Genomic DNA, 24552 nt, shown 5'->3' with positions numbered 1-24552 from the left:
GCCGGCCAGTGGGACCCCTCGCCATCCTGCACCTGTGCTCTGTAGAGAACTCCCTGGACGCAGCCGCATGGAAGGGGTTGGGGCTTCATTTTCAGCCCACCCTAGACATCAAAGGGCCTGTTCAAGCCTCTGAAAGGTTTCCCTTCTATGTGCAGCTGAGGACTGGTGCCCTGTGAGCCCCCATGGTGCTCCTCGCCTGCCAAGCTGGCGTGGCGACACCCCAGGAAGCAGACCCCCTGAGCCTGCCCTCTGTTCCACTGGGAGCCCTTTAAGGGCTTGGGGCCTGGGTGGGTTTAACAAGGTGACCCACACACTGGGCACTGAAAATCTCCTTGTGACTGTCCTACCTACAGGTGGTTTACTTCTTCCAGTCAGTATGTCGGCTTTGGAAGCTCCAGGAGAGAGGCTGAGAAAATTTAAATACCGAGGCAAAGACACGGCTGTGAGTATGAGGCAACCGCCCTGCCCCATCAAAGACGAGCGCAGTGAAAAGCACATGGTTGAAGTGCATCAGAAATAGAGTGGCCCTGGCTGGGGGGCTCAGCTGGCTGGAGCATCTTCCCATACACCAGAAGGCTGCAGGTTCGATTCCCGGTCAGGACACATGCCCGGGTCAGGACACATGCCCGGGTCTGGTCGGGGCATGTGTGGGAGGCAATGGATGGATGTCTGTCACATCAGTGTTCCTCTCCCTTCCCCTCTCTGTCTCAAATCAATAAATGAAAAAAAAAGTGTATCCTCAGGTGAATAGTAAAAGAAAACTAGTGGAGAGTTAGGGGAAAAAGCAAATATAGCACAATGTTCATTGTGGACAGGTGAGTGGCGTTCACCAAATAATCCTTTCAACTTCCCCGTCTGTTTGACATTTTCATCGTAAAATGTCGAGAGTGAGGAGGACGAGAGCTCAAGGACTCGAGGAGTCACGCAGCCGAGGCCCGAAGTCAAGGCCTCCATGTGAACTTGGAGCCGTTGGCTCCAGAGCTTCAGCTTCTCCGTGTGAAGAGCAGGCGGTGCCTCCCTTGCAGGGACCGGAGAGTAGCCTGCATGCCTGGCACGGAGATGCTCACCTGCAGCCCTGACGTCAGGGAGGCTTAGCCAGGAGCCGCGGCCGACCGGAGCGCCGTGCAGAAGCAGGGCTTGGAGCTGGACTGCTGGGCTGAGCCCAAGGGCCTGGGGCAGGGTGCCTGAGTCCTGTGTGGATTCGAACCCCCACTCTGCCTCTCTGGGTTCAGTTTGGGGCTGGAGCTCTGAGTCCCACACCCATGTATTTTGAGTGTGATGGACAACAAACACCTGGGGAGTCCGGAAGGCCCCTGGTTAGGGCACCGTCTGGAGCCGCCTCACTCTCACGCCCTGTCCAGTGGGCCTGGCTGTCCGGCTTCCACAACCACTGCAGACTACGGGAACCAAACGAAGGGGTCGAACCCTCCTGGTGGGGAGCAGCAGGAAGGGCCAGGAGATGAGAAAGGAGGATGCAGGGGGCGGGGCCGCAAGCACGCTCCTGCCTTGCCCAGTAACACCGAGTGACCCTGTTTCCTAGCAAGAACCACATGGCTCATTGGAGGAGCCAGAAGTATCTAATACACATAAACTTTCTTAAATTAATCCTCAAGTCTTCAGCCTAAAACTCCTCTGTCAACACAGGGGAGATCATTTCTCCGGGACTCTCCGTACTACAAAGCCTGAGTGTTGCGCCACATGAGAAAAGGCTTGTTTTTATTTTAAATTTTAATCTCCCTCCGTCTGGTGTCCCAAGTAAAACCTCGTGAGACTGGACTAAGATTTGAATGACCGGAGAGGGGATGCAATCCCAGCGGACATGGTTGGGGACACCTGGGCCTGGGAGGTCCGTTCGCAGCCGCACCTGGATCCCCAGAGTTGGAAGGTCCAGGCCTGCTCTTCAAGAACCAATGGGCGCCAGTGAAGGTGCCCTTGACTCGGGGCCACAGGACACTCTGCTCAGAGGTCTCTGCAGCTGAGGGTCCTGGCCCGTCGGGCGTGTGCCTGATCTTCCTGGACTTTGGGAGGAAGGCTGCTTATTCTCCTAGACGTGGGGTAGTAGGAGAAAGCAGAGGCAAGAGAGGGAGCTGGGACTACTTGCTAGTGGTGCCATCTTATTAACTCTTCCGGCCTGTTGAACCAGGAAAGTGAAGTCAGAGGTTGTTAGCGTGCGTGGAAGGCTGACGTGGCAACACCCCAAGCTCCCAGCTGTCATACTCCAGTTCTGTCCCTCCCTTGCCAGGTGCAGCGACGGCAGCGGAGAGCAGCCAGCGTGCAGCTCCGGAAGGCCAAGAAGGATGAGCAGGTCTCCAAGAGGAGAAACATCATTGGTCTCTCCACTGACCCAGCTTCTCAAGAAGAGACCAACCGGGTACGTTGGGAATGTGTGTTTTCTGCAGCAGTCATGTGTCAGCTATGGCCTTGGGAACTTTCTCCAGCTTGAAATGTTTGATTCAGAACCTGCCAGCTCTGATGGGGGCCTGGAAGGAGGAGTGGAGAGATCGTAGTCAGGGCCATACCGGTGTCGTCAGAAAGCCACGGGCCACCACCTCTGGGGCTGTGAGTCTGGGATGTTGCTTCTCCTACAGGGAAAGTGCGGCTTCAGATCCAGAAGACCCCACTTGCCGTCCCTCAGCCAGAAGCAGGGGATGAAGGTCAGGCAGGGAGAGTCCCAGCAGAGGCGGCCAGTTACTCACCGTGGAAGGTCTTGCCTAGGCCTTGAGTGCTGCCTGCCCCTCCCGGCCTTCCCCTCTCTGCTCCCCCCCTGCCCCCCAGCCTCGCTGGTACAGACCCAAGGGGTGGCTTGCAGGCCCTTGGTTTTTGTGATCCTTTGTGGAATGGCCTGACCTGGAGGTTTCCCTTCTCCACCTCCAGTGGCATTATATCTACTGGCCATTGTGTCTACCTGCCTTTTGCGACCCCGGGGAGCGAAGACGGCTCTAGCCTGGACTGGTAGACTCGATGGTGGGCGCTGGGCCATCACGCAGAGTGGCCGCGACCACTCTGAATGATCGAGGGGCTCAGAGCCGTGTCTTGACATGCCTTCCTTTACCTAGAATAGTCCCTAAAATTCCCCCCATCCGAGAAAGATGAAACTATGGAAGAGTCATTTCCCTTTTTGTCCTATAGTACCATGACTAAAAATACTGAAATATAGTTTACGTCCTTTGGAATTCTCCTTCTGTCTATAATCGCTGTTCTCTGGTACATTCACCAGGTGGCACCACCATCCCCATTAGATCATTTCAGAACAGACTCTGCACCTCAAATGGAGACGCCACACCCAGTCAGCAGTCGCTCCTGGGTCCTTCTTCCTTTCCCCCGAGCTTCTGCTGACCATGCGTCCACTTTCTGTCTCTGAATTGACCTATTTGGGTATTTCATATGTATGGAACCATACAATACACGCCCTTTGATGACTGGCTTCTTTCACTTAGCATCATGTTTTTAAGGTTCAGGGGCGTCATAGCTGGGGTCGGCCTTTCATTTCTTTTAGGGCTGAATAGCATCTCCTTGTGTGGAGAGACCACTTCTGGTTTGTCCACTTACTAGCTGGTGGACATTTAATGTGGTTCCCACATTTTGGCTGTTATGGACAGCGCCGCTATAAACATTTGCGCACTGGTTGTTAGGAGACCGTGTTCCCAAGTCTCCTGGGCACATACCTACAGGTGGCATTGCTGGGCCATATGGTGACTCCCTTTAACCCTTTGAGGAACTGCCTATGGTAGGCTGAGTAATCGCCCCCACCGCCTGAAGGTCTCCATCTCCTAATCCACAGAACCTGTGGGTGTTACCTTGTATGATGAAGGGGACTTTGTGCATATGTTTACAGGAAGGATCTCAAGATTGGGGAGATCGTCCTGGGTTATCTGATGGGCCCAATGTAATTGCATCAATCCTTCATCCATCAGCTGAAGGATGAAGGGCAAGTCCGAGCAGAAGGAGACAGGTGACAGAAGCAGACACTAGTGTGCTGTGCTTTGAAAATGGAGGAAAGGGTCACAAGCCAAGGGACACTGGCAGCCCTACTAGAAGCTTCCTCTGGAGGAAGCGCGGCTTTAATCCAGGGAAATGGATCATGACTTTCCGGCCTCCAGAACTGTGAGAAGGGTTTGAAGCCACTAGATTTGTGGCAACTTTTACAGTAGCAATAGGAAGTAATGCTGCCAGACTGTTTTTCCCAAGTAGCTGCACCGTTGTACATTCGGATGTTCTTACCAACACTTGTTTTGGTAACATTCGTGGATTACAGCCGCCCAGGGCGGGCATGGGTCTGTGCTGTTGTGGTTCTGACATGTGTTTCTAATGACCAAGGAGCATGGTTTCATGAGCTTATTGGGTATTTGTTTCTTCAGAGTTTTGTCTATTTTAAACCCTTTGCCCTTTTTTAAAGTCACGTAATTTGTCTTTTTAGTCTTGAGTTTTGAGAGTTCTTCAGGTATTCTGGATACCAGACTCTTACCAGGTATACAATTGATTTGCAAATATTTGCTCCCACTCTTCTGGTCGTCTTTCCACTTTTCTGCTAGAATCCTTGAAGCCTAAAAGTTTTTAATTTTGAAACAGTCCAGTTTATCTACTTTTTTCTTTGTTTCAGTCGCATGCGCTTCGGGTATCAAATCTAAGATTCCCTGGCCTCATCCAAGGTCCTGAGACCTATGCTTTGCTTTTTTTCCCATAAGAGTTTTATGGTTTTAGCTCTTCTATTTAGGTAACTGGCCCATTTTCAGTTTCTGTAAGTGTGAGTAGGGTCTAATTTAATGGTTCTGCGTGCAGCTATCCAGTCATCCCCACATCATGTGTTGAAAAAACTGCTCTTCCCCCATTGAACTGTCTCAACGCCTTGTCATGCATCAACTGGCCGTAAATTTGATGGTTTATTTGTGGACTCTGGATTCTCTCCCATCAATTTACGTGTCCACCCTCATGCCAGCACAGCACAGATGTGATTACTAGAGTTTTAGAGTAGATTTCGAAACAGGGAATTGTGAGTCTCCCAACTGTTTCTTTTTGAAGATTATTTCGGCTATTCCAGATGCCTTGCATTTCCATGTGAATTTTAGAACCAGCTTGTCAATTTCTTCAATGAACCCAAATTTCAATGGAAATTGCATTGAATCTATAGGTCAGTTTGTGGAGTATTGCCATCTTAACCATGTTAAGGCTTCCCATTCATAAACATGGGATATTTTGAAATTTGCTTAGGTCCTCTTTACATTTGTTTACAATTTTTAGCATATTTGTTATACTTTTGTTAAAGTTATTCCCAAATATTTTTTGGTGCTACAATAAATAAAATAGTCTTTTTTTAAATTTGGGGTTGTTCATTGCTAATGTATAGAAATGAAATTGATTTTTGTATGTTAATCCTGCAACCTAGCTAAACCTTGTTCATTAGGGCCAAATTTTTTTGTGTGTGTAGGATTTTCTACATCCAAAGTCGTGACATCTGGAAATAGAGATGATTTTACTTCTTCCTTTCCTTTTATTTCTTTTTCCTGCAGAATTAGCCTGTCTACAACTTCCAATACTAGGCTGAGGAAAAGTAATGGGCATGGACATCCTTGTTCTGTCCCTGATTCTCAGGGAGAAAGCTTTTGGTCTCTCACCATTAAGTATGACGCCAGCTGTGGGGTTTTCATAGCTGCTTTTATCGGTTTAAGGAAGTTCCCTTTTATTCTTAGCTTGTCGATTTTTTTTTAATCACAGAAGGGTGCCGGATTGTCAGATGCTTTTTCTGCACTTGTTGAGACAATAGTGTGGTGTTTTTCCTCTATAGTCTATTAATATTGTATACTATATCAATTTCCCTGTGTTGGATGACCATTGCATTCCCGAGTTAAATCCCGTTTGGTCATGGTGGGCGATCCTGTTCATATGCTGGTGCGTTCTGTCTCCTAGAAGAGGTTAAGGATATTTGCAAAAATATTTAGGGGAGACATTGGTCTCTACTTTTTCTTGTAATGTCTTTGTCTGGTTTGATATCAAGGTAATGCCAGACTCATAGAATGAGCAAGAAAGTTTCATCATCTTTTATTTTTTGGAAGAGTTTATGACAGATTGCTTTAACCCCCCTTCAAATATTTGGGAAAATTTAGCAGTGAAGACAGTCTGGGCCTAGGCTTCTTTTTATGGAAGTCTCTTTTTTTTACATTAATAATTCACCTGTTACAGGTCTATTAAGATTTTCTATTTCTTCTTGAGTCACTGTTGGTGGTTTGTGTATTCCTAGGAATTTGTCCCTTATTAAATAATCTAATTTGTTGGCATACTTTGTTTATCTAGTTTCTAATCTTTTTTATTTCTCTAAGTTTAGTAGTAATGACCCTGGTCATTTCATTCCTGGTTTTAATAACTTGAGCCTTCTCTTTTTCTCTTGGTCAGTCTAGCTAAAGATTTATCATTTTGTTGATCATTTGAACCAACTTCTGGTGTCACTGATTGCCTCTCCCATTTTGCTATTCTCTATTTCATTGATTTCCAGTGTAGTATTTCATGTTTTCTTTCTTCTGCTAGTTTTGGGTTTAGTTTGCTCTTATTTTTCTAGTTTTTCAAGGTGTAGAGCTAGATTATGGATTGGAGCTCTTTCTACTTTTTTAATATATAGATTTATGGCTATTCCCCCGAAGCTGCACTTTAGCTATATCTTATTGGCTTTCTATGTTGTTTGTTTCATTTATCTCAAAGTATTTCCTACCCTCCCTTGTGACTTCTCCTTTGAGTTGTCGTTTAACTTCTACAAATAAGTGAATTTCCCAATTTTCCTTCTGTTACTGGTTTCTAATTTATCTCACTGTGGTTGGAGAACATACTTTGTATGATTTCAGTCCTTATAAATTTGCTGACCTGTTTCATGTCACATGATCTATCATGCAGAACATTCCACGCGCCCTTGAAGAGAACGTGCATTTTTCTGTCCTTTAGTGTAAATGTGTGTTAGGTCTGGCTGGTCCGTAGTGCTGTTCAAGTCTCCTGCTAACTTGCTGATATTCTATCTAGCTGTTCTGTCTATTATTGAGTAGGAAGTTTGATGTTTTTTAAATTACTGTTGGCTTTTCTATTTCTCTCTCTAATACCACTCATTTTTGTTATGTGTGATTTAGAGGTTGTTGGCAGGTGTGTATTTGTTTATAATATTTTCTGATGGCTGAGCTATTATAAAATGTCACTGCCTTCAGTAACAACTTCTGCCTTAAAGTTTGATCGGTCTAACATTAGTTTACCCACTGCAGCTCTCTTTGGGCATATTGTTTTCAGTCCTTCTATTGCCAATCCACTCGTGCCTTTGAATTGAAAGTGTGTCTCTCGTAGACAGCTGACAGGCAGATCATGATTTTTAAATCCATTCTGTCAACCCCTGCTTTTAGTTGGGAACATCTAATGTATTTACACATGCAATGACTGATAAAAATGGGATTATGTCTGCCATTATGCTAGGATGTCCTTTTTGTGCCTCTGCTCCTTCATCACTGTCATGTTCTGTGCTGAATAGTTTAATATCTTAATTTTCCTGTTTCTTTCCCTACAGTTTTAATTTTTAAAAACATTTTTGTGCTCTTACTGCGATGAAAGTTACCTCTTTATACACGTGTGCCCATCATTTTAACTATGGCTTTATGCATTGTCTTTTAAATTATGTAAAAAAGAGTTATAATCAAACATCTTCATATTTTTGTCTTTAGTACTTACCGATATGCATCTTTACTGGTGTTCTTGATTTCTTAAAGCGATTTTAATTATTGTCTACTTTTTAGTACCTGAGGAACTCTTTTTGTCCAGTCGACTTGCTAACAATGGATTCTCTGTTTTCCTTTACCAGGTGTGTCTTAACTTCCTCTTCATTATAGCTGGCTGGATACAGAACTCTTGCTCAGTAGTCTCCCAGCATTTAAAATAGGCCATCCTGCTGCTCTCTGGTCTCCCTGCTTTCTGGTGATGGATCAGCTCTTATTCTGACCGAGGAGGCCTCATGCACGACAATTTGCTCGTCTTTTTTTTTTTGAGGTTTTCAAGTTTCTCTCTTTGGTTTGGGCGTTCAACAGTTTGATTACGATGTGTCTTATGTGTGGGTCTCTTGTTTTTTTTTTTTTTTCTACTTGGGGTTCATCAAGCTACTCAAATGTATAGATTATTTTTTAATCAAATTTGGAAAGTTTTTGGAAGTCATTTTTGTGTCCTCGCAGGTCAGCCTCACCGTGCCAGAAATAATCAGCGGCGTGAGTGCCTCAGATACGGAATCCTGTTACCGGGCCGCCCAGGCCGCCAGGTATTGCCACATGGGCTGCTGCTGTTTACAGGTTCATGGTCAGAAATGAGGTCCAATGGCCTTTTTGGTTTCTTGCCCGTGGCAGAATGCTCACCCAACATAAGGACAGGCTAGTCCCTCCAAAAGTGAGAGTGACTACCTCCTCTACACTGTCCTTGAGAACCGCTTAAGATATATAAGGGTTGTCAGAGACACGTTGCTTCATTTAAATCGGCCTCTCCGAGAATCTCTGTGGTAGTGAATACCAGATGGGGGAATGTCGCTTCTCCCTGCGAAGTGCTCTAGGCTAAAGCTGGGCTGTTAAGTAGCTCTGCCCCAGCTGTTTGTCTCGGGCGATAGGAATGCCAAGGACGTGGCTCCAGGAGGCTCTTGGTTCCGGCTCCACGTGCCCTGTTTCTTTGTTTACCCCCTTCACTGCACAGGAGAATACTGTCCGAGCAGAGGGACCCTCCCGTGAAGCTGATGGTCAAAGCGGGGCTCATCCCCAGGCTGGTGGAGTTCCTGGGGTCCTCCCGTCCCCGCTGCCTGCAGTTTGAGGCGGCCTGGGCTCTGACGAACATCGCCGCGGGGCCCTCGGAGCAGACGCGAGCCGTGGTGGAAGAGGGCGCTGTCCCGCCCTTGGTGGAGCTCCTGTCTTCCCCAGATGCCAATGTGCGCATGCACGCCGTGTGGGCCCTCGGAAACATCGCAGGTGCGACCCTCCCCTCAGGGGCCAAGGAAATAGCGGGCAGACTGTGGGGCGTGCTATGGGAGTGCTTTGGGTGGTATCCTGGCCTTGATACTTTAAGTATAAATGCCTAGAAATGCTGGGGAAAGCACAGTAGGCATTTCCAAAATTCAGCGTCAAGTTCAGAGGCCCTACAGACATGGAAGCTGAAATCAAAGATAACACAGCGTGTCCCCAAACTATACACTACCTGGGGGCCTGCCGATACCAGGTACTATCCCCTTGGGTCTTAGTGGCTTTAGAAACAAAGGACAAGCTTTGGGCTCAGACAGACCCTTATGTAACCCAGACCCTAAAAAAAAAAAATTCTACCTCCAGAGAAAGTTGCCAAGGGAACATACAAAAAACCTGTTGCCTCCGCTTTGGGGAAAAAGCCTCCCCTGAAAACACAATCCTAAAATTGTCCTCTGGAGCTGGGACTTGAGGCTGTGTCCGTTGTGGTCCAGGACAGCGCAGCCGAGGACAGTGCCGCAGGGCTGGAAGTGGCCCGATTCGTGGCTGATTATGAATACAGTGCTCATTGGGGCAAGTGAGGTCCACTGAGCCCCTCAGCAATATGACCAAGTAAGATCAGCCAAACAATAGCGATTTCAAGTTCAGAGAATCAACAACCTACCCTGACCATGAGTCAGCAGAAACAAAGTGTGATGAGACCTCCAAGGCCTTCAGATGCTGGGATCAGCAAACGCAGAATGTCAACTAAGCCTGCTTTTGAAACACTTGCAGAAATGAAGCACCTGGGGCAGATAAAGCAACCTCTCGTTTTGAGGGGTTCAGTAAGGACCAGGCAAAACTGGGTGGTACCATATAACTTATGTCTTGCCCAAGGGTTAAGAATTAGACATGGAGACTCCTGGGGTCCAGGAATAAGGGATCTAGCCCAAGTCACGGACAGCTGCTACCTGCCCGTCTCCCAGCTGCTGTTCTGAGCTGCATCTGGAAGCTCCTGCCCTGGGCCTTCTGGGAAGACAGTCTGGTCTGCAGTGGCCTGGTCTTCCTGAGAGCCATGCTGTCAGCACTGGTAGCACTGAGAAAGCCCTGCCTGGGCCCAGCTGGCTGGCTCCTGTGTGCACCCGCAGGCTATGCCGAGGGCAGCCGCTGCTGTGTGGCGCCCGGTCCCCCACCAGGCCCGTCCACACACCCACAGGCTGGAGGCTCCGGATCTAGCTCGGGACTGCGCTCTCTAGGTGCCCAGCCCAGGAATGAGTTGTGGCCTCTCATGCTTTGCACAGACTGTTAAACATTAGTCACCTGTCCCAGGATCCTCTCTGTCCCCTCTTTTGATGTCCTGTTCTTATTCGTCTGTAGGTGACTGCCCAGAATCCAGAGACGTCGTCATCTCAAGCGATGCCATCCCACGCCTGCTGGCCCTGATCTCATCCACCACGCCAGTGAGTGTCTGTCTGTCTGTTTGTTTATTGTTTTTTTTAAATTTATTTATTTTTTAAAATTGATTATGCTGTTACAGTTGTTCTATTCCCCCCTTCATTCCCCTCCACCCTGCCCCCCCAACCCCACCATTACCCCCCTTTAGTTTATGTCCATGTGTCTCAAGTCCTTTAGGTTCTATATTTCCCATGCTATTCTTGCCCCCCCCAATCTATTTTCTATCTACTGTCTATGCTACTTATTTTCTGTACCTTCTCCCCCCATCTCCTCCTCCCACTCCCCTGTTGCTAACCCTCCTTGAGATCTTCATTTCTATATTTCCACTCCTGATCTAGCTGTTCTTTTAGTTTGCTTTCGTTTTAGGTGTGGTTGTTAATAACTGTGAGCTTGTTGTTCTTTCACTGTTCATGTTTCTTTAACTTCTTTTTCTTCGATAAGTCCCTTTGAACATTTCATATAATAAGGGCTTGGTGATGATGAACTCCTTGAATTTAGTCTTATCTGAGAAGCACCTTATCTGTCCTTCCATTCTAAATGAAAGTTTTGCTGGATAGAGCAATCTTGGTTGTAGGTCTTTAGATTTCATGACTTGGAATATTTCTTTCCAGCCCCTTCTTGCCTGTAAGGTCTCTTTTGAGAAATCTGCTGACAGTCTGATGGGGACTCCTTTGTAGGTGATTGTCCCCTTAGCTCTTGCTGCTTCTAGGATTCTCTCCTTCATTTTAATTTTGGCTAATGTAATGATGATATGCCTTGGTGTGTTTCTTCTTGAGTCCAACTTTTTTGGTACTCTCTGGGCTTCTTGGATTTCTTGGAAGTCTATTTCCTTTGCCAGATTGGGGAAATTTTCTTTTATTATTTGTTCAAATAGTTTTTCCACTGGTGGTTGTGTCTTTCCCCCTTCTGGTACGCCTATAATTTGGATATTGGAGCGTTTAAAGATGTCCTGGAGGTTCCTAAGACTCTCCTCATTTCTTTGAATTCTTGCTCCTTGACTCTTTTCTGTTTGGCCATTATTTGGTTTCTTCTGGTCCACTCCATTGATTTGAGTCCCAGTTTCCTTTTCATCTCTATGGGTTTCCTGTGGAATTCCATTCATTTCCCTTAATTTAGCCTTCATATGTTTCTCTAATTTGTGGCTATAATCAACCAGATCTGTGAGGAAGCTGATGACCAGTGTTTTAAACTGTGCGTCTGAGAGTTTTGCTATTTCTTCGTCGCTTAGATTTATCTCTGGGGCTTTGAGGTCTTCCTGCGACATTTTTGGTCTGTTCTGGCCCTTTAAATGTGAGAAACTGCGCCTTGGACTCCCAGGTCGCTGGGTTGTGATGCTGTATGTGGGGGCGTGGTCAGAGCGGGGAAATGGCGGCGCCCTCTATCACCGCCGCAGCCGGTCCAACCGCCCACTCCCTTGCTCGCAGTTAGGCAACCGCAGTCAACTCGCTGCACCGCCTCCCCACTGTCTCCTCTGCAGTTGCTCACCCGGTGGGTTGCTTGGTCGCTCACTAGGTCCAATCCTGGGTTTGGAACCCGTGCGTCTGGATTCGCGCGTCTGGATTCCGTGCCCGGGTCCGACCGAGCCCTCCTTTGCAACTCCTCACCAGACGCCGGTTTCGCCCCTTACCGGTCGGGCTGAAGAATTTGTTGTTAGCGGACTTCCGAAAAGTTCAGTTTTCCGTGTTCTGGTTGTGTTTTCTGATGCTAATATTTAGTTGTCCCTAAACTTGGTTGTGTGAGGAGGCACGGCACATCCACCTAAACCTCCATCTTGGCGGAAGTCTCTTGTTTATTGTTTATCGTATTTTTTCCGCCACCATTTAACCCCCTCCCCACTGCAGTGACCACACGATCACACGGTTGTCCATGGGGCCACAAGTCCTTTTTTTTTGGCTTGACCCCTCTACCCACTCACCAATAGCTGCACCAGGGATCGTCTTTAAATTAGAAAACCTAGCTGGTAACAAGTTCCCAGAGTTGGAAAATTGAGGAAGTATTTCCAAATCGAAGCTAAGTCACATGGTCACTGCATGGCCCCTTAGGGCGGCGATTATGAATGAGGCCTAGGACTGAACACCACTTTGGGCAGAAATTCGGCCCTCCTTGTCCTTAGGGAGCAGTGGGGCTGTTTCCTGTCAAGAGCATTGGAAAACGTCCATTAAGATTTTCCTCTGCTTACAGTCCTGCAACATTGGACGGCTGGGCTCTGCCGTTCGAGGGCACAGACAGAAGTAGTAGCTCCCCCATCCCGGTCCCAGGTCACAGGTTTCGGTTTGAAGATGAGTCAAAGTCGATCAATGTGGCGACAATAGAGGGCCCTTGGATTAGAAATTAAATTTGCTTTCTGGCTTTGCATCAAATAAAAGTGAAGAGAAGATAGCCCCCAAAGCCAAGGGAACAGGCACCCTGCCTTCGAGGTGGGGGAAAACCTGATGTGGCTGAACCAGAAAATGGCTGTTATGGCCAGGAGAGTTTGCAAGGAGAAAGCAGTGGGACGCGGCACGTGGGACAAGGCACTTGGCCTTCATCCTGGTGGCAAAGGAAAGCCTTTGGAGGACCTTCAGGCTGGAAGTGCAGTGGTCTGACCTCTCAGAGGGCCTTTCTGGCTGCTTGGGGGAGGATCGCAGCAGAGGGAGATGGGGAAGCCAATGCACCTGGGAGGCTGCTGTGCCAGACATGGAAGGGACAGCAGGAAGGGATGGATGCCCAGGTTCTGGTTAGGTCACTTTAGATGACTGTCCCCCTAGGGAAACGGGGAAGGGGGGGGAGGAAGAATCAGATATGTCCTTAGTTGGACATATTAACTTGGAGGGAGTGAGGGGAACCATGGTGGCAGGGTCTGGCGGGTGGGTATACAAGTCTAGATACCTGTGCACCCGTATGTCATCCAGCTGAGCAAGATCAACCTATGGCAGGGGTCAGCAGCTTGCTTTTGTAAATAAAGTTTTATTGGAACACAGTCATGCCCACCCCTTTACATGCATAATTGTCAGTGTGTTACAAGGGCAGCACTGGCTAGGTGTAACAGAGACCTCGTGGGCCCACAAAGCTGAAGGCGTTTACTGTCTAGCCCTGTACAAAGAACTTGGCCAATCCCTGACCTGGAGTGTAGGGCGAGTCCAAGGCCAGGTTCCAGGGGCCCTGACACTCAGGAGTCGGGCAGAGCCTGCCGAGGACCCTGGAAAGAAACAGCCCATTCGGCAATGAAAAACCGGGTTCTGTGTCACAGATGCCAAAGTGGGAATGACTGGTGATGACTACAACTGACAGGGACAGAAAGAAAGCAGCCGTGGGGTTTAGTGACTTGGAAGGAGCCTATTTCATCACTAACTACCAAGAGGCAGGGTCAGAGGGCAGACTAGGAGGGGCAGAGGCTCAGACAGGAAGCTGCCAGGTAGAGTGCATGCAGACGCCTTCTCGAGGGTGCACTCTGGAAAGCAGAAGTGGGGCGATGGCTGGAGGGGTGAGGGGCGAAGGCCACGGCGTGTGTTTCCATACTGGCAGGAGTGATCCCGGTTGGGGGCACAGTGAGGTGGTCCTGGGGATGGAATCTTTCGAGATGAAAAGTGCTGGACTTCAGAGGCAGGGTAGGAAGACGAATCCTCGAACAGGAAATCCGAAATGCGGTTCTGACTCGTTGGTTGTAGATTGGCAGGAGGACAGGAAGTCCTGCCTCCTCTTGGTTTTGCCAGTGAAAACTGAGATGTGGTTGTCAGTGGAGCCGAGCAGGGAAGGGCACTTTGGAGAATATCAGGAAACCTCCATCTAGCACTGGAGTAGGAAACGTGAAGCTCATTTTCTGTGTCCCTGTCAGAGATACATCACTACCGAGGACAAATTCCTGTTTGGAGCTCCAATTCTTTGGTTCACGCTGATCAATAATGTTGATCAAAGGTGGCAAGGACATACTGCCATTTGCACCTGACGCTAGAAAGCAGTCTCTCGTTACAGGTTGCATTTCTGCAGAACGTCACGTGGACCCTGTCCAACCTGTGCCGAAACCATGACACACACCCCTGCCAAACGGCAGTGAATCAAATGCTGCCCAGCCTCTGCCACCTCCTGCAGCACCAAGACAGCGAGGTGCTCTCCCACACCTGCTGGGCCCTGTCCTACCTCACCGAGGGCTGCAGCGAGCACATCGACCAAGTGGTGGACATGCTGGTGCTGCCCAGGCTGGTGGAGCTCATGACCAGCCCCGAGCTCAATATCTTGGTACGTGTCCCAGGTCCTACCTGTCTCTGTGTGGGGCAGACTCCAATCAGAGTCCTGAGTTGTGCGGACTTCAGCGAGTTCTGTTCTGTCCTCACCCCCTGGTCCCCTCACTCAGCTCTCCTGCTTTACCTAGAGCAAAGCGTATGGTCTGCATTGCCCTGGTCTCTGCTGCTCTCTCGTCAAACACTTGAATCCATGTTCATCTAAAATCCTAGTGGGTATTAAGTGACATACTTTCTCTGCATCTGATCATTAGAAATTATGGAAGGCACCAAATCAAAGCTGCCTGTAATCCCAGATGTTAACAAGTTGTCCAACACAGGGCGTGCATGTGTGTGTGTGTGAGTGTGTGTATTCATGGAAAGCTCATGTAACACTTGAGTTCCAGGCTCAAGTATAAGAGAAAATTCCCTCTTATCCTTTCCCCAGTTTGTTCTTCAAGACTACTTCAGATGTAGATGAAAAAGTAAGTCACACCAAAATCCAATACTTTGCTATGTTATGAAACATGTTACTTCTATAATATACTTTTCGAAAATGTCATTTAAAATGCGGGCGCCCCTTTTGATGTCTATGGCTAATCCTGTGTGTTATGCCATCTTAGGGGGGTCCTCTGTTCCGAGATTAGCACGGTATCCCTCAGATGTCCAGGTCAGTTTGAGGACAGTGCTGGTGGTGGGGTGGGGTGGGGAATGAAGAGAGTATCTGTAAGAAGTCGCTTATCCTGGGGACTTGGGGGACCAACCGCCAAACTGAGCAAGGCTGCGATCAGCCCATAGCACACTTCCACCTCTCACTTAAGTAGCAGACACTCAGCATAATAGGCCAGGAAAATTCTAGAACTCTTGTCTCTCACTAAAGTGCAGAGAAACCAAAATAAATCCAAAATCAGCCCTCCACGGACGGCTGTCTGGAACCAGTTGTAGACCCAGCCTGCAAACGGTCAGAGTTATTGTGAGGGGCGTGAATGGACCCACAATTGCCATTGGGAGCTCACTGGCCAATAACATACACAACAGAAGCCCGGCTCCGGCGCTCAATATGATTGACTAGACATGATTACATCATAAACACTGCAGTCAGTTTGACCGTATTCCTGATGTACAGATAGAAGAGGGAGAGCATCCTTTCCTGGCAAAGGTGTCCCTTCGCTCCATGTCCCTAGAGCCACTGCTGCCGGGAAGCTGCCCAGTGGCCTCAGTATAAGCAGCCATCGCTGTGCTGAATCAGTAAGGGTGAGGATGCCATCATCGTCCACAGGCTTCCAGAGAGCCATCGGCATAGCAGGACCAATGTCGGGGAGGGCACAGATCTCAGCGTGTTTGCCACCTTCCACAGCAACCAACTCGTGACACTTGGTTCCACTTTGAGCCTTGTTCTTGCAGATTCCCGCCCTCCGCACTGTGGGCAACATCGTCACGGGAACGGACGGCCAGACCCAAGCGGCCATCGACGCGGGCATGATGGGTGCGCTGCCCCAGCTCCTGCTGCACCCCAAGCCCTTCGTCCAGAAGGTGGCAGCCTGGGCCCTGGGCAATGTGGCCGCCGGGCCACCCGAGCACCTCCAGCAGGTCATTGCTTACAACATCTTGCCTGCCCTGGTGGCTCTCCTGAAAAATGTAAGTGGCGCCTTCAGTTTCCTTGACAGAAAAGGCGCCTTTCTCATGGGCTCGGTGCTGAGCTCCCTCAGGGATGCAGATATGGGCTCAGAAGCAAATGAACTGAGGTGACAACAAAACTATGAAATATCAGTTTCCAAAAAAAAAAAAAACCACAAAGGAAGCGGCCTCCCATTTAGGATAATCCATGGAAAATCTAAAAACTAAACAAGCAGTATTCAATAAAACAATAGCCCCACAGCTCAGATATCCAGAAAAACCTTAGCTGGTAAAGAGTCTGAAAGGAAAGTGCCATCTACTCTCTACTTGAGAGTAGAAAGAGGAGGGAGGTTTGGTTTGTTTTGTTTTAGGAGGGAAAATGTCAGGTTGCGCTGATCTTGTGCACTGAAGAGGGTGGCCTCTTCAGAATAAAAAGTCACATTGATTAAAGTGGCACTACACACGCAGGTCCATGTGCAAAAGTGGAAATGCAGTAAATCTCCCCCCCACCCCCCTGGCCAAGTCCCACGTCCCCTCCCCGGGGCAACTGTCACCAGCGTTTCTTTTTATCACCTTTAATGTCTGAGTTCTGGTTTTCTGCTTAGGCGCTTCCACCTTGAGGTTGGGTGGTGGGGTCCCAGGTTGTTGTGAGGAATGACAGCGGGGCCAGCTGTGCAGCCCAAAGCAGAGCACCTTCCAGTCTATCGGACGCTTCCTGTCCTGAGTTCCACGGTGCGTCTGCACCTATTCCATTAAGAAACATCCAGTCGATAATCAAGATGGAATCTGATTTCAAACCGCGCCTTCTGAATGATAGCTTGCTTGGAATCATAGGTTGTTTGGGTTTTGACTTTGGTTTTGAACTGAGGCCAGTTTTCCCTGGCCACGAAATGGGAATGACCCCTTCCGCCCAGGGACAGAAGGATGCGTGGTAAATCAGTCCCATGTCTCTGGGCCTGGTGTTTTTATAAACGCAAGGAATGCGTTGAGCGGTATTTCAGTGGCCTTCCTCTGTAACCGCTGGGCCGTCTCAGTTGCCAAGGTCACATCTGTGTGCTCAGCTTTGTCGTTATGGAGCTTCTTATCCAAAGTGTCACCAGGGCAGAAAGAGTAGAAAAGTACGCTCAGGCCACTAGAGTCTCACATTGCAAGCGTAGCTCCCAACCTGTGTTAATTGCCTGGATTGGTTCAGGTTGGCTGTTTTTCCCTACTCTGAGTTAATGAAATGGGTTTGAATGTAGAACCCCCCTCTAAAGCCCCCCACGAGTCTGCCAGCCTCCTCCTTGGCTTCTCAAAGATGCTGTCTTCTGCTCAAGAATTAGAGGCCAGTCCACAAGGTATGGTGTGTCAATTGCACAGAGAGTCCCAGCTGTCCCCAGCCAACCCAGAACCTGACCTAAGATCCATATAGATCAGGATCTGTAAAGAACGTAAGCAGCTCTCTTTCTCCAGGGACACTTTAAAGTCCAAAAGGAGGCTATCTGGACAGTGGCCAACTTCATCACGGGGGGCACCATAAACCAGATGATCCAGCTCATCCGCTCAGGAGTCCTCGAGCCGCTGGTGAACCTGCTCACCGTCCCAGACACCAAGTTTGTCATTCACATCCTTGACATCATCTTTTTACTCCTCCAGGTGAGCTGTTCCGGGCAGGCTGGCTTCTAAATTGGCAGTCTCCGAGCTTGAGACATTTAGTCTCACTCTTAAAACCCAAGTGGGATTCTCTTCCCTCCCCACTCTCTCATCTCCGCCCTCCGAGCGCACACCCTGTGGCTGGCAGTAACAAAAGGGCTTTCAAAGAGGGGCGTTACCTTCCTTTCCTCAAATGAGGGTCTTTGTGCCCAGCACTGCCTTAGGGTCTCAGGATATGGCAGAGCCGAGTTCCTGCTCTCACAGAGCTCTTGTCGTAGTGAGGAGGGTTGCGGACAGTCCAGCCAGGGCGTTGTGGGTGAATGTGTCTGACGAGAGGTAGTCACCGATGGCTCGGGGCAGGGAGGGAAGGCGATCTCTCATATGCAGTAGTCAGGAGAAACCTCTGTGAGGAACAGCATGTGAGTGAAGGCCTCAGAGAGGTGAGTGAGCCTTGTGCGTGTCTGGGGAAGAATATTCTGGGAAGAGCAAGCAGAGGGTGTGGCCAGAGCAGAGCGAAGGGATGGAAGGTGGCGGGAGACCAAGCTCCGGGCCTGCAGGGGCAGGTCACGTAAGTCTGTGAGGACTTGGACTATCTGAGTGAGATGGAGCACCCAGGTGATGGTCTGAAGGAGGGAACTGGTCAGGGAGCCGCACAGTTGGCTGTTTCCCGGTGGCTAAAGCCCAGGGTACAGCGGAAGGAGCAGCAAGAAGTTAGCAGGGACGTATGTTAAGAGGTCAGACTAGGGGACTAGGGTTCCTTTTTTTTTTTTTTTTTTGGTAAAGATTTTATTTATCTTTAGAGAGCAGGGAGGGAAGGGAGAAAGAGAAGGATAGCAACACTGATGTGCAGAAGAAACATCGATTGGTTGCTTCTGGCCCGCAACCCAGGCATGTGCCCTGACTGGGAATCGACCCGGTGACCCTTTGGTTCGCAGGCCAGTAGTGCTCAGTCCACTGAGCCACACCAGCCCGGGCTGCAGTTCCTTTTCCATCCAACTATATGGCTGGGAATATAGACTGCAAAACCTCGAATTGGAACTCTAGAATAAAGTCTTCTTTCTGATAGAAAGGGAAGTTAAGGCAATATTTTTATATGACTGTTTGTCTCAGTTCTATATTGCTGCAAGAAAAATGACCCCGTAGGGACTTAAACAGACACTCACTGGCGTGTGCAGGGCCGGGAATCTGGGCACGGCTCGGCCGGACGCTTCTGGCTCAGGGTCTCTCGTGAGGCTCGAGATGTCAGGTGGGGGTTTCAGTCCCATCTGAACGTTCGATGGAGGTTGGACGATCGGCTTCCAGGACGGCTCACTCGTGTGTCTGCTGGGCTTTTCTCACCGCCTGGACACCTCCAGACGACAGCTTGAGTGTCCTCACAGCATGGCAGCTGGCTTCCTCAGGGGCTCGCAATCTGAGAAAGAAAGGTGGAAGCCCCCATGTCTTTCAGGACCTACAAAGGAGGTGACTTCAACAGCATCCTGTTGGCCACACAGACCAGCCCTTGGTAACCCTCACACCAACACAGGGGCATGGACCCCGGGGCCATCTCGGTTCAGGTCCTTTTCCATACAACTCAGCCATTTGAAAAGTTTTGAAGTGACACCAGGGAGCTCCTTCTGAAAACTCACTTTAAGCACCCTTTTCGTGCCACTGTCTCGGGAAGAACTGATCTGAGTCAAGGACAGATCGGACCCACTGCCCAGCTGGACACAGAGACTTTGAGTCTCTGTGAATCACCCAGAGGGTAGAGTCCAGGTGACCAGCGGCCTAAGTTCGATGTAACCAGCCTGTAAAAGCAAATGTGGGCTTTTATGGGAATTCAACTTCACCTGCTTCGATTAAACACTTGGGCTTCTTTCTTGGGAGAGTCTGGGCAAATCACATCTGGCGGGTCAGTGAAGCCCCCGTCTCAGACAGAAGTACTTGGGACAGAAGATTAGAAGCTCAACATGAGACAGGAAAAACTTTGAATGGGCAGCAGAGTTGAGTTGAGGTTCTTTGAAGTAGCTTTGGGGCCATTTGCTGTCAGGAGCCAGAAATCCTCGGCCAGGGCTCCTGCTGCCCCCGGCCCAGCCTCCTTGCCGAGGCTGACCCTCGCATGCTCATTCTGGCTTCATTCACTCAAATCCAGTAGCTCACAGGGCCGGAGGCGACCAGGGCTCAGACACGCAGTGTGAACTGTCATCGGGGGAAATCGCGTGGCCCAAAGGTCTGTAATTTCGCCCACGGGAGGTTTTCTGCCACTGCTCACAAAACGGCGAGCAGAGCCCTTCGGGACATGTCCGTGAGGTTTTTCCGTCTTTCTCCGCTTCCCCGGATACGTTGTTCGGCTGAACTAGTCCCTCTTCCCATAACGCGCAGCCCTCGTTCCTTCAGAGCTTGGTCCTCGCTGCTGCCTGCTCTGGGGAGGTCACTGCTCCGACGGACCCGCCCAGCCTTGCTCAGTAAGAACTCCGGTCACTTTTGCGGCTCCTGGGCACATCCTCTGTAACGTAACCTCGGATCGTTTAGTGTACTTGGCCTTCTGTGCTTAACAGTTATCCACGTGTCTCCCCTGACTGTGTGAGTGACGCAGCTCAGTTGCGTGTGCCCCATCCATCGTGCGTGGACCCACGTGAGTGAGTGAGTAGCTCTGGTGACAAACCGGTGACCAGCATTGGATGAAGTCTTCTCATGTCATTTGTCTCCGGCAACTTTGTTGTTGGCCACAGCATCGCTTTTGCTCCTGAGGGTCCCCAGTCTCACTTTCCAGGCCTTCCAAGCACAGGGCCAGGACATCAGCACTGACGTGGGGTGTTGCTCGAACGTTCTGTGAACTGTCACTTAAAACAGCGTCTACCCATCAGAGGTGGGGTGGCTGCTACACAGTGGCAGCGACGTTGTTCATGGACGGCCGTATACTCCGCAGAGGACACACAGTGATTTCACAATGAGGAGAAACCTAAGTGCATATGACATAAAGTCCCAAGTGGGAGGAGGCCATGCAGGTTTCCATCCACGTGGGGGACGTGAATCTCCGACTCTGAGTTCTGGCCCTGACGTGAAGCCCCCTGGCGAATCCCCCTCGGGCTTTGGTCCAGCCTCACTCTCTCCCTTCCTCCCTGCGCCCCAGGCAGCAAAGAAGCTCCCCGAGGTGGAATCCCTGTGTGTCTCGATCGAGGAACATGGTGGGCTTGACAGAATCAAGGCTCTTCAGTTCCACGAGAACCATCAGGTGGCTCTGACGGCTCAGAGCATCATCGAGAACCACTTTTCTGAGGTAGGTGACTGCAGGTGCACGGGAGTGTCCATACCCCTGGTGGGCCACCTCCGCAGGCAGGTGGTCACCTGGCAGGTGGCTTTGCTGTGGGGCAGGCGAGTGGAAGTTGGGGTTTGGGGAGACGCTCCTTCAGGATTTAGCTCTGAGCCCCTAGCCATGGCATATGGGCCGCCTTTGAGTAGCAGCTTTTGGGTTCCTGGAAGCTGTTTGACTCCCATAGTGTCTGGTTCTGCTGCCTCTGGCTTCCAGTTTTACTTTTTTTCCTGCTTGACTCTTCTGGGGGCAGGGCAGGAGTATGGGAAGGGGTAAGATGCTCAACTGGATTTTTTTTATTGAAAAATGCAGACAACTAAGGCAGGCCCAGCTTTTGAAAACCAATTTCGCTACTCACTGCGTTTTGCCTCTTTCTCAACTGTGGTGTTTGGGGATGGATTCTGCAAAAGGCTTCCAAGTTTTCTGCAGGAGCCAGGAACAATGGTCAGATAACATCAGACCTTTTGTAAAACTTTACTGTGGTAAAATATGCATAACATACCATTTAGCATTTTAGCCAGTGTTTAAGGGAATATTTTAGTGGCATTACACACACTTGCATCGCTGTGCCTCCCCCCCATGGTCCGTGGGGGAACTTTCTCACCCTCCCAAACCACAGCTCAGGGTCTGTTAAGCGCTGACCCCTGTCCCTCCCCCAAGCCCTGGTAACCGCCATTTTCCTTTCTGCCTCTGCTAAGCACATCCCCCAAGTGGAATTGCACGGTATGTGTCCTTTTGTCACGGGCTTATTTCACTTGGCATAATGTCTTCAGGTTCACCATGTTGTTGTCCACGTCAGAACATCTTCCCTTTGTGAGGCCAGAGAATGTTCTCGTGCACAGAGGTACCATGTTCTGTGCTACGAGTCCATCAGGGGACGCGTGGGTGGTTTCGCTCTTTGCTGCTGTGAAGACTTGCTGTGGGCGGGGGGTGGACGTATCCACTCAAGTTCCGGCTTTCAGTGCCTTTGGGTGCGCAGCTGGACGGGCCATTGCTGGGTCATCTGGTGATTCTATTTTGTTTTTATCCTCACCTGAGAACATTTTTTGTTGTCATTGTAGCTCTTTTCAAAGAGACAAGAAGGGGGGCAGGGGAGAGAGAGAGAGAAACATCGATGTAAGAAACATCGATTAGTTGCCTTTTCCTAAATGACCACCAACGAGGGGTAGAACCCACGACCCACTGGTCTGGGGACGAAGCTCCCAAAGACTGAGCCACACCGGCCAGGGTGGTAATTCTATTTTTAATTTTTGATGAGCCACCTACTGGTACCCGTAGTGGCTGCACCATTTTATATTCCCACCAGCCGTGCACAAGGGTTCCTATTTCTCAACATCTTCACCAATACTCGTTATTTCCTTTTTATTTTTATCACAGCCGTGCTAATGTGTGTGAGGTGGTATCTAATTGTGGTCTTGATTTGCATTTTTGTTAGATAGTTTTCAAATAAGGAGGGTCAGCTTGGCGTTCTTAAGTGGCTGGGCAAACCTGGGCCTAAGGGTGCACAGACTGAACGCTGCTCTGTTGGGTGTTAAAATCGATTCATCGGCAAACCCAGAGCCGTACGAGAAATGTGACCAGGGTGGTGGGTGTTGCTGCCAGAGGCAGCTCGTCTTGGTTTGGGACCAAGAGGGTGCTCTCAAAACAGAGAAGACCCAGAACAGTCATTAGCAACTTTTGAATTTCAATCTCTTATGAACACACCTTGGAGTGAGGAGACTTGTCCCCTACAGAGGGTTCAGATCCAGGGATTCAGCTGAGGCTCCGGGCTGAAGACTCATGACCTAGAAGTAACGGCTGCACCCATTGTCTCCTTCCTCACAGTAAAGCTGGGACCCTCTGTATCAAAACTGCATTTACAACTAAGCCAGACACGAAGGGACAACTACTGTGTGATTCCACCTGTGTGAGAGACCCAGAGGAGTCAAACTCCCAGAGACAGAAAGGAGAGTGCTGGGGTCCGGGGGCTGAGAAGGTGGGGCGGGTGGGGTTTGGAAAGATACCGTGGTGGCTGCGCAGCGGGGGTGATGTGCTCAGTGCCACTGAACTCTCCACATAACAATGACCCAACATGTTAGATTTTAGGATAGGTGTGTTCTCTCTCTCTCTCTCTCTCACACACACACACACCTGCATTTAAGATCCATCTCAAGAAATATTTCAATGCTATCCTCCTTCAGATTCTCCTCTGAGGGAGCCTCCTGCCTAATTTAGAGTGAATTCTAACCCACGGAAGACGTCAGGGAGCCCCCCGTGTGGGAATAATGTGTCGAGAGCCCAGAGGTGTAACACTGTCTCTTCTCCCCTGAAGGAGGAAGACAAGGACACGTCACGCCCATGCCCGGACAAAATCGGGGATGCTTAAAGCACCTCATGTAGAAGTGCATGTAGAAGTGCCAGAGCTCCACCACCTCTAGACCAAGGGCCGAGCCTTGAAGCGTGGCCCCTTTAAGAAGCAGCGCTCCCTTGTCCAGGCGTGCCCGGGTATAAAGCTTTTAACCTGAATGCTAATAAAACTTTCGAAGCTTTCGCCTCTATCAAAAATGCCGTTCAACCACTTGTGTCTGAAAGCCATGCGGAATTCCTCTCCTGAGGACATGTGGTTTAAGGGTCACCTTTAAGGATCTTAAAGTAAGATCTTTGAAACAGAGCAGAATGCTGGTCTGCTAGCTAGCTAGACAGACTCGGACTTGTCGATTGGGTTTCACCAGTTTTGCCGAAACATGTAAGTTCCCTTCCCTTTGCATATTTATGCAACCCCTGTTGTTACCAGACCCAAACAGGGTCCGATTAGTCAGGGGTTTCAGCCAGAGACGACTCTAAGATTTTATGAGAAGGAGGTTTATTGCGAGCCGGCAAGCCAGGAGCACGCTGGGAGCTGCTCGCAGAGAAGCGCGTGCCCGGAACAGAGCGCTGGATCTGTCTTTACTCAGGGAGATCACGCACAGACATAAATGTGTGCTTCGTCATCGCATGTATGGGTGGGGGCATTCCTGAGCCTGGGCGGTCAGTAAACATGCCTCTACATGCATCGCATGTTCAAAACTGGCGGAAACTCCCCACCCTGGGGAGGAGATGTTAGCATTAATGAAGGCGTAATGAGAAAAGTTCATGGTCAGGTCGGTAGAGGGTCTTTCAGTCTCTGTTCTCTGTCAGCCAGTTGCTCTACATCACCCTCAGAAGACAGTTCACGCTCTCACCAGCTTCTGGTCCGGTGGTGAGAACAGTTCTGCAGCTTAGTGGACAGTGGGCCTCCCGGTCAGTGTTCTCCTCTCCCTGTGGGGTGGCTCCCTGCCTGCTGCTGAGGGCCGCATTTAGAGGTGGGGCGGGGTCCTCAGCGTGTTCTGTTCTTCCACGTGGAAGTGCAAGGGACTGTTCCTTCCAGCTCCCTCTTCAGTCCATCAGCTCAGGACCTTCTAGCTTGGCACGTCTT

The 24552-nt window shown here is 49.6% G+C and overlaps 1 protein-coding gene across 1 annotated transcript; it reads left to right on the top strand.

Moving 5' to 3' along the window:
• The first annotated feature begins 376 nt into the window (after positions 1 to 376).
• KPNA7 (karyopherin subunit alpha 7) lies at positions 377 to 23504 on the top strand. Its single transcript, XM_053663267.1, has 10 exons — positions 377 to 442; positions 2243 to 2371; positions 8187 to 8269; positions 8692 to 8960; positions 10305 to 10387; positions 14334 to 14597; positions 15983 to 16216; positions 17648 to 17830; positions 20940 to 21086; positions 23431 to 23504. The coding sequence occupies exons 1-10, from the start codon at positions 377 to 379 to the stop codon at positions 23482 to 23484; spliced, it is 1512 nt and encodes a 503-aa protein (XP_053519242.1). The 3' UTR covers positions 23485 to 23504.
• The last annotated feature ends 1048 nt before the right edge of the window (positions 23505 to 24552 follow it).

This window comes from Artibeus jamaicensis, unplaced genomic scaffold (assembly GCF_021234435.1).
Source record: "Artibeus jamaicensis isolate MK-2021 breed Jamaican fruit bat unplaced genomic scaffold, CSHL_Jam_final contig_1085, whole genome shotgun sequence".
Classification (NCBI taxonomy): Eukaryota; Metazoa; Chordata; class Mammalia; order Chiroptera; family Phyllostomidae; genus Artibeus; species Artibeus jamaicensis.
Note: the sequence above shows the minus strand (reverse complement) of the source record. Positions and strands in the feature narration are given on the sequence as shown.

Bases quoted from the DNA above. Each gene is read 5' to 3' on its own strand.
- KPNA7 (XM_053663267.1), top strand. From the start codon at position 377: ATGTCGGCTTTGGAAGCTCCAGGAGAGAGGCTGAGAAAATTTAAATAC. The intron at 14,598-15,982 runs GTACGTGTCCCA...TTGTTCTTGCAG, and splicing joins GCCCCGAGCTCAATATCTTG to ATTCCCGCCCTCCGCACTGT. The intron at 16,217-17,647 runs GTAAGTGGCGCC...CTCTTTCTCCAG, and splicing joins TGGTGGCTCTCCTGAAAAAT to GGACACTTTAAAGTCCAAAA.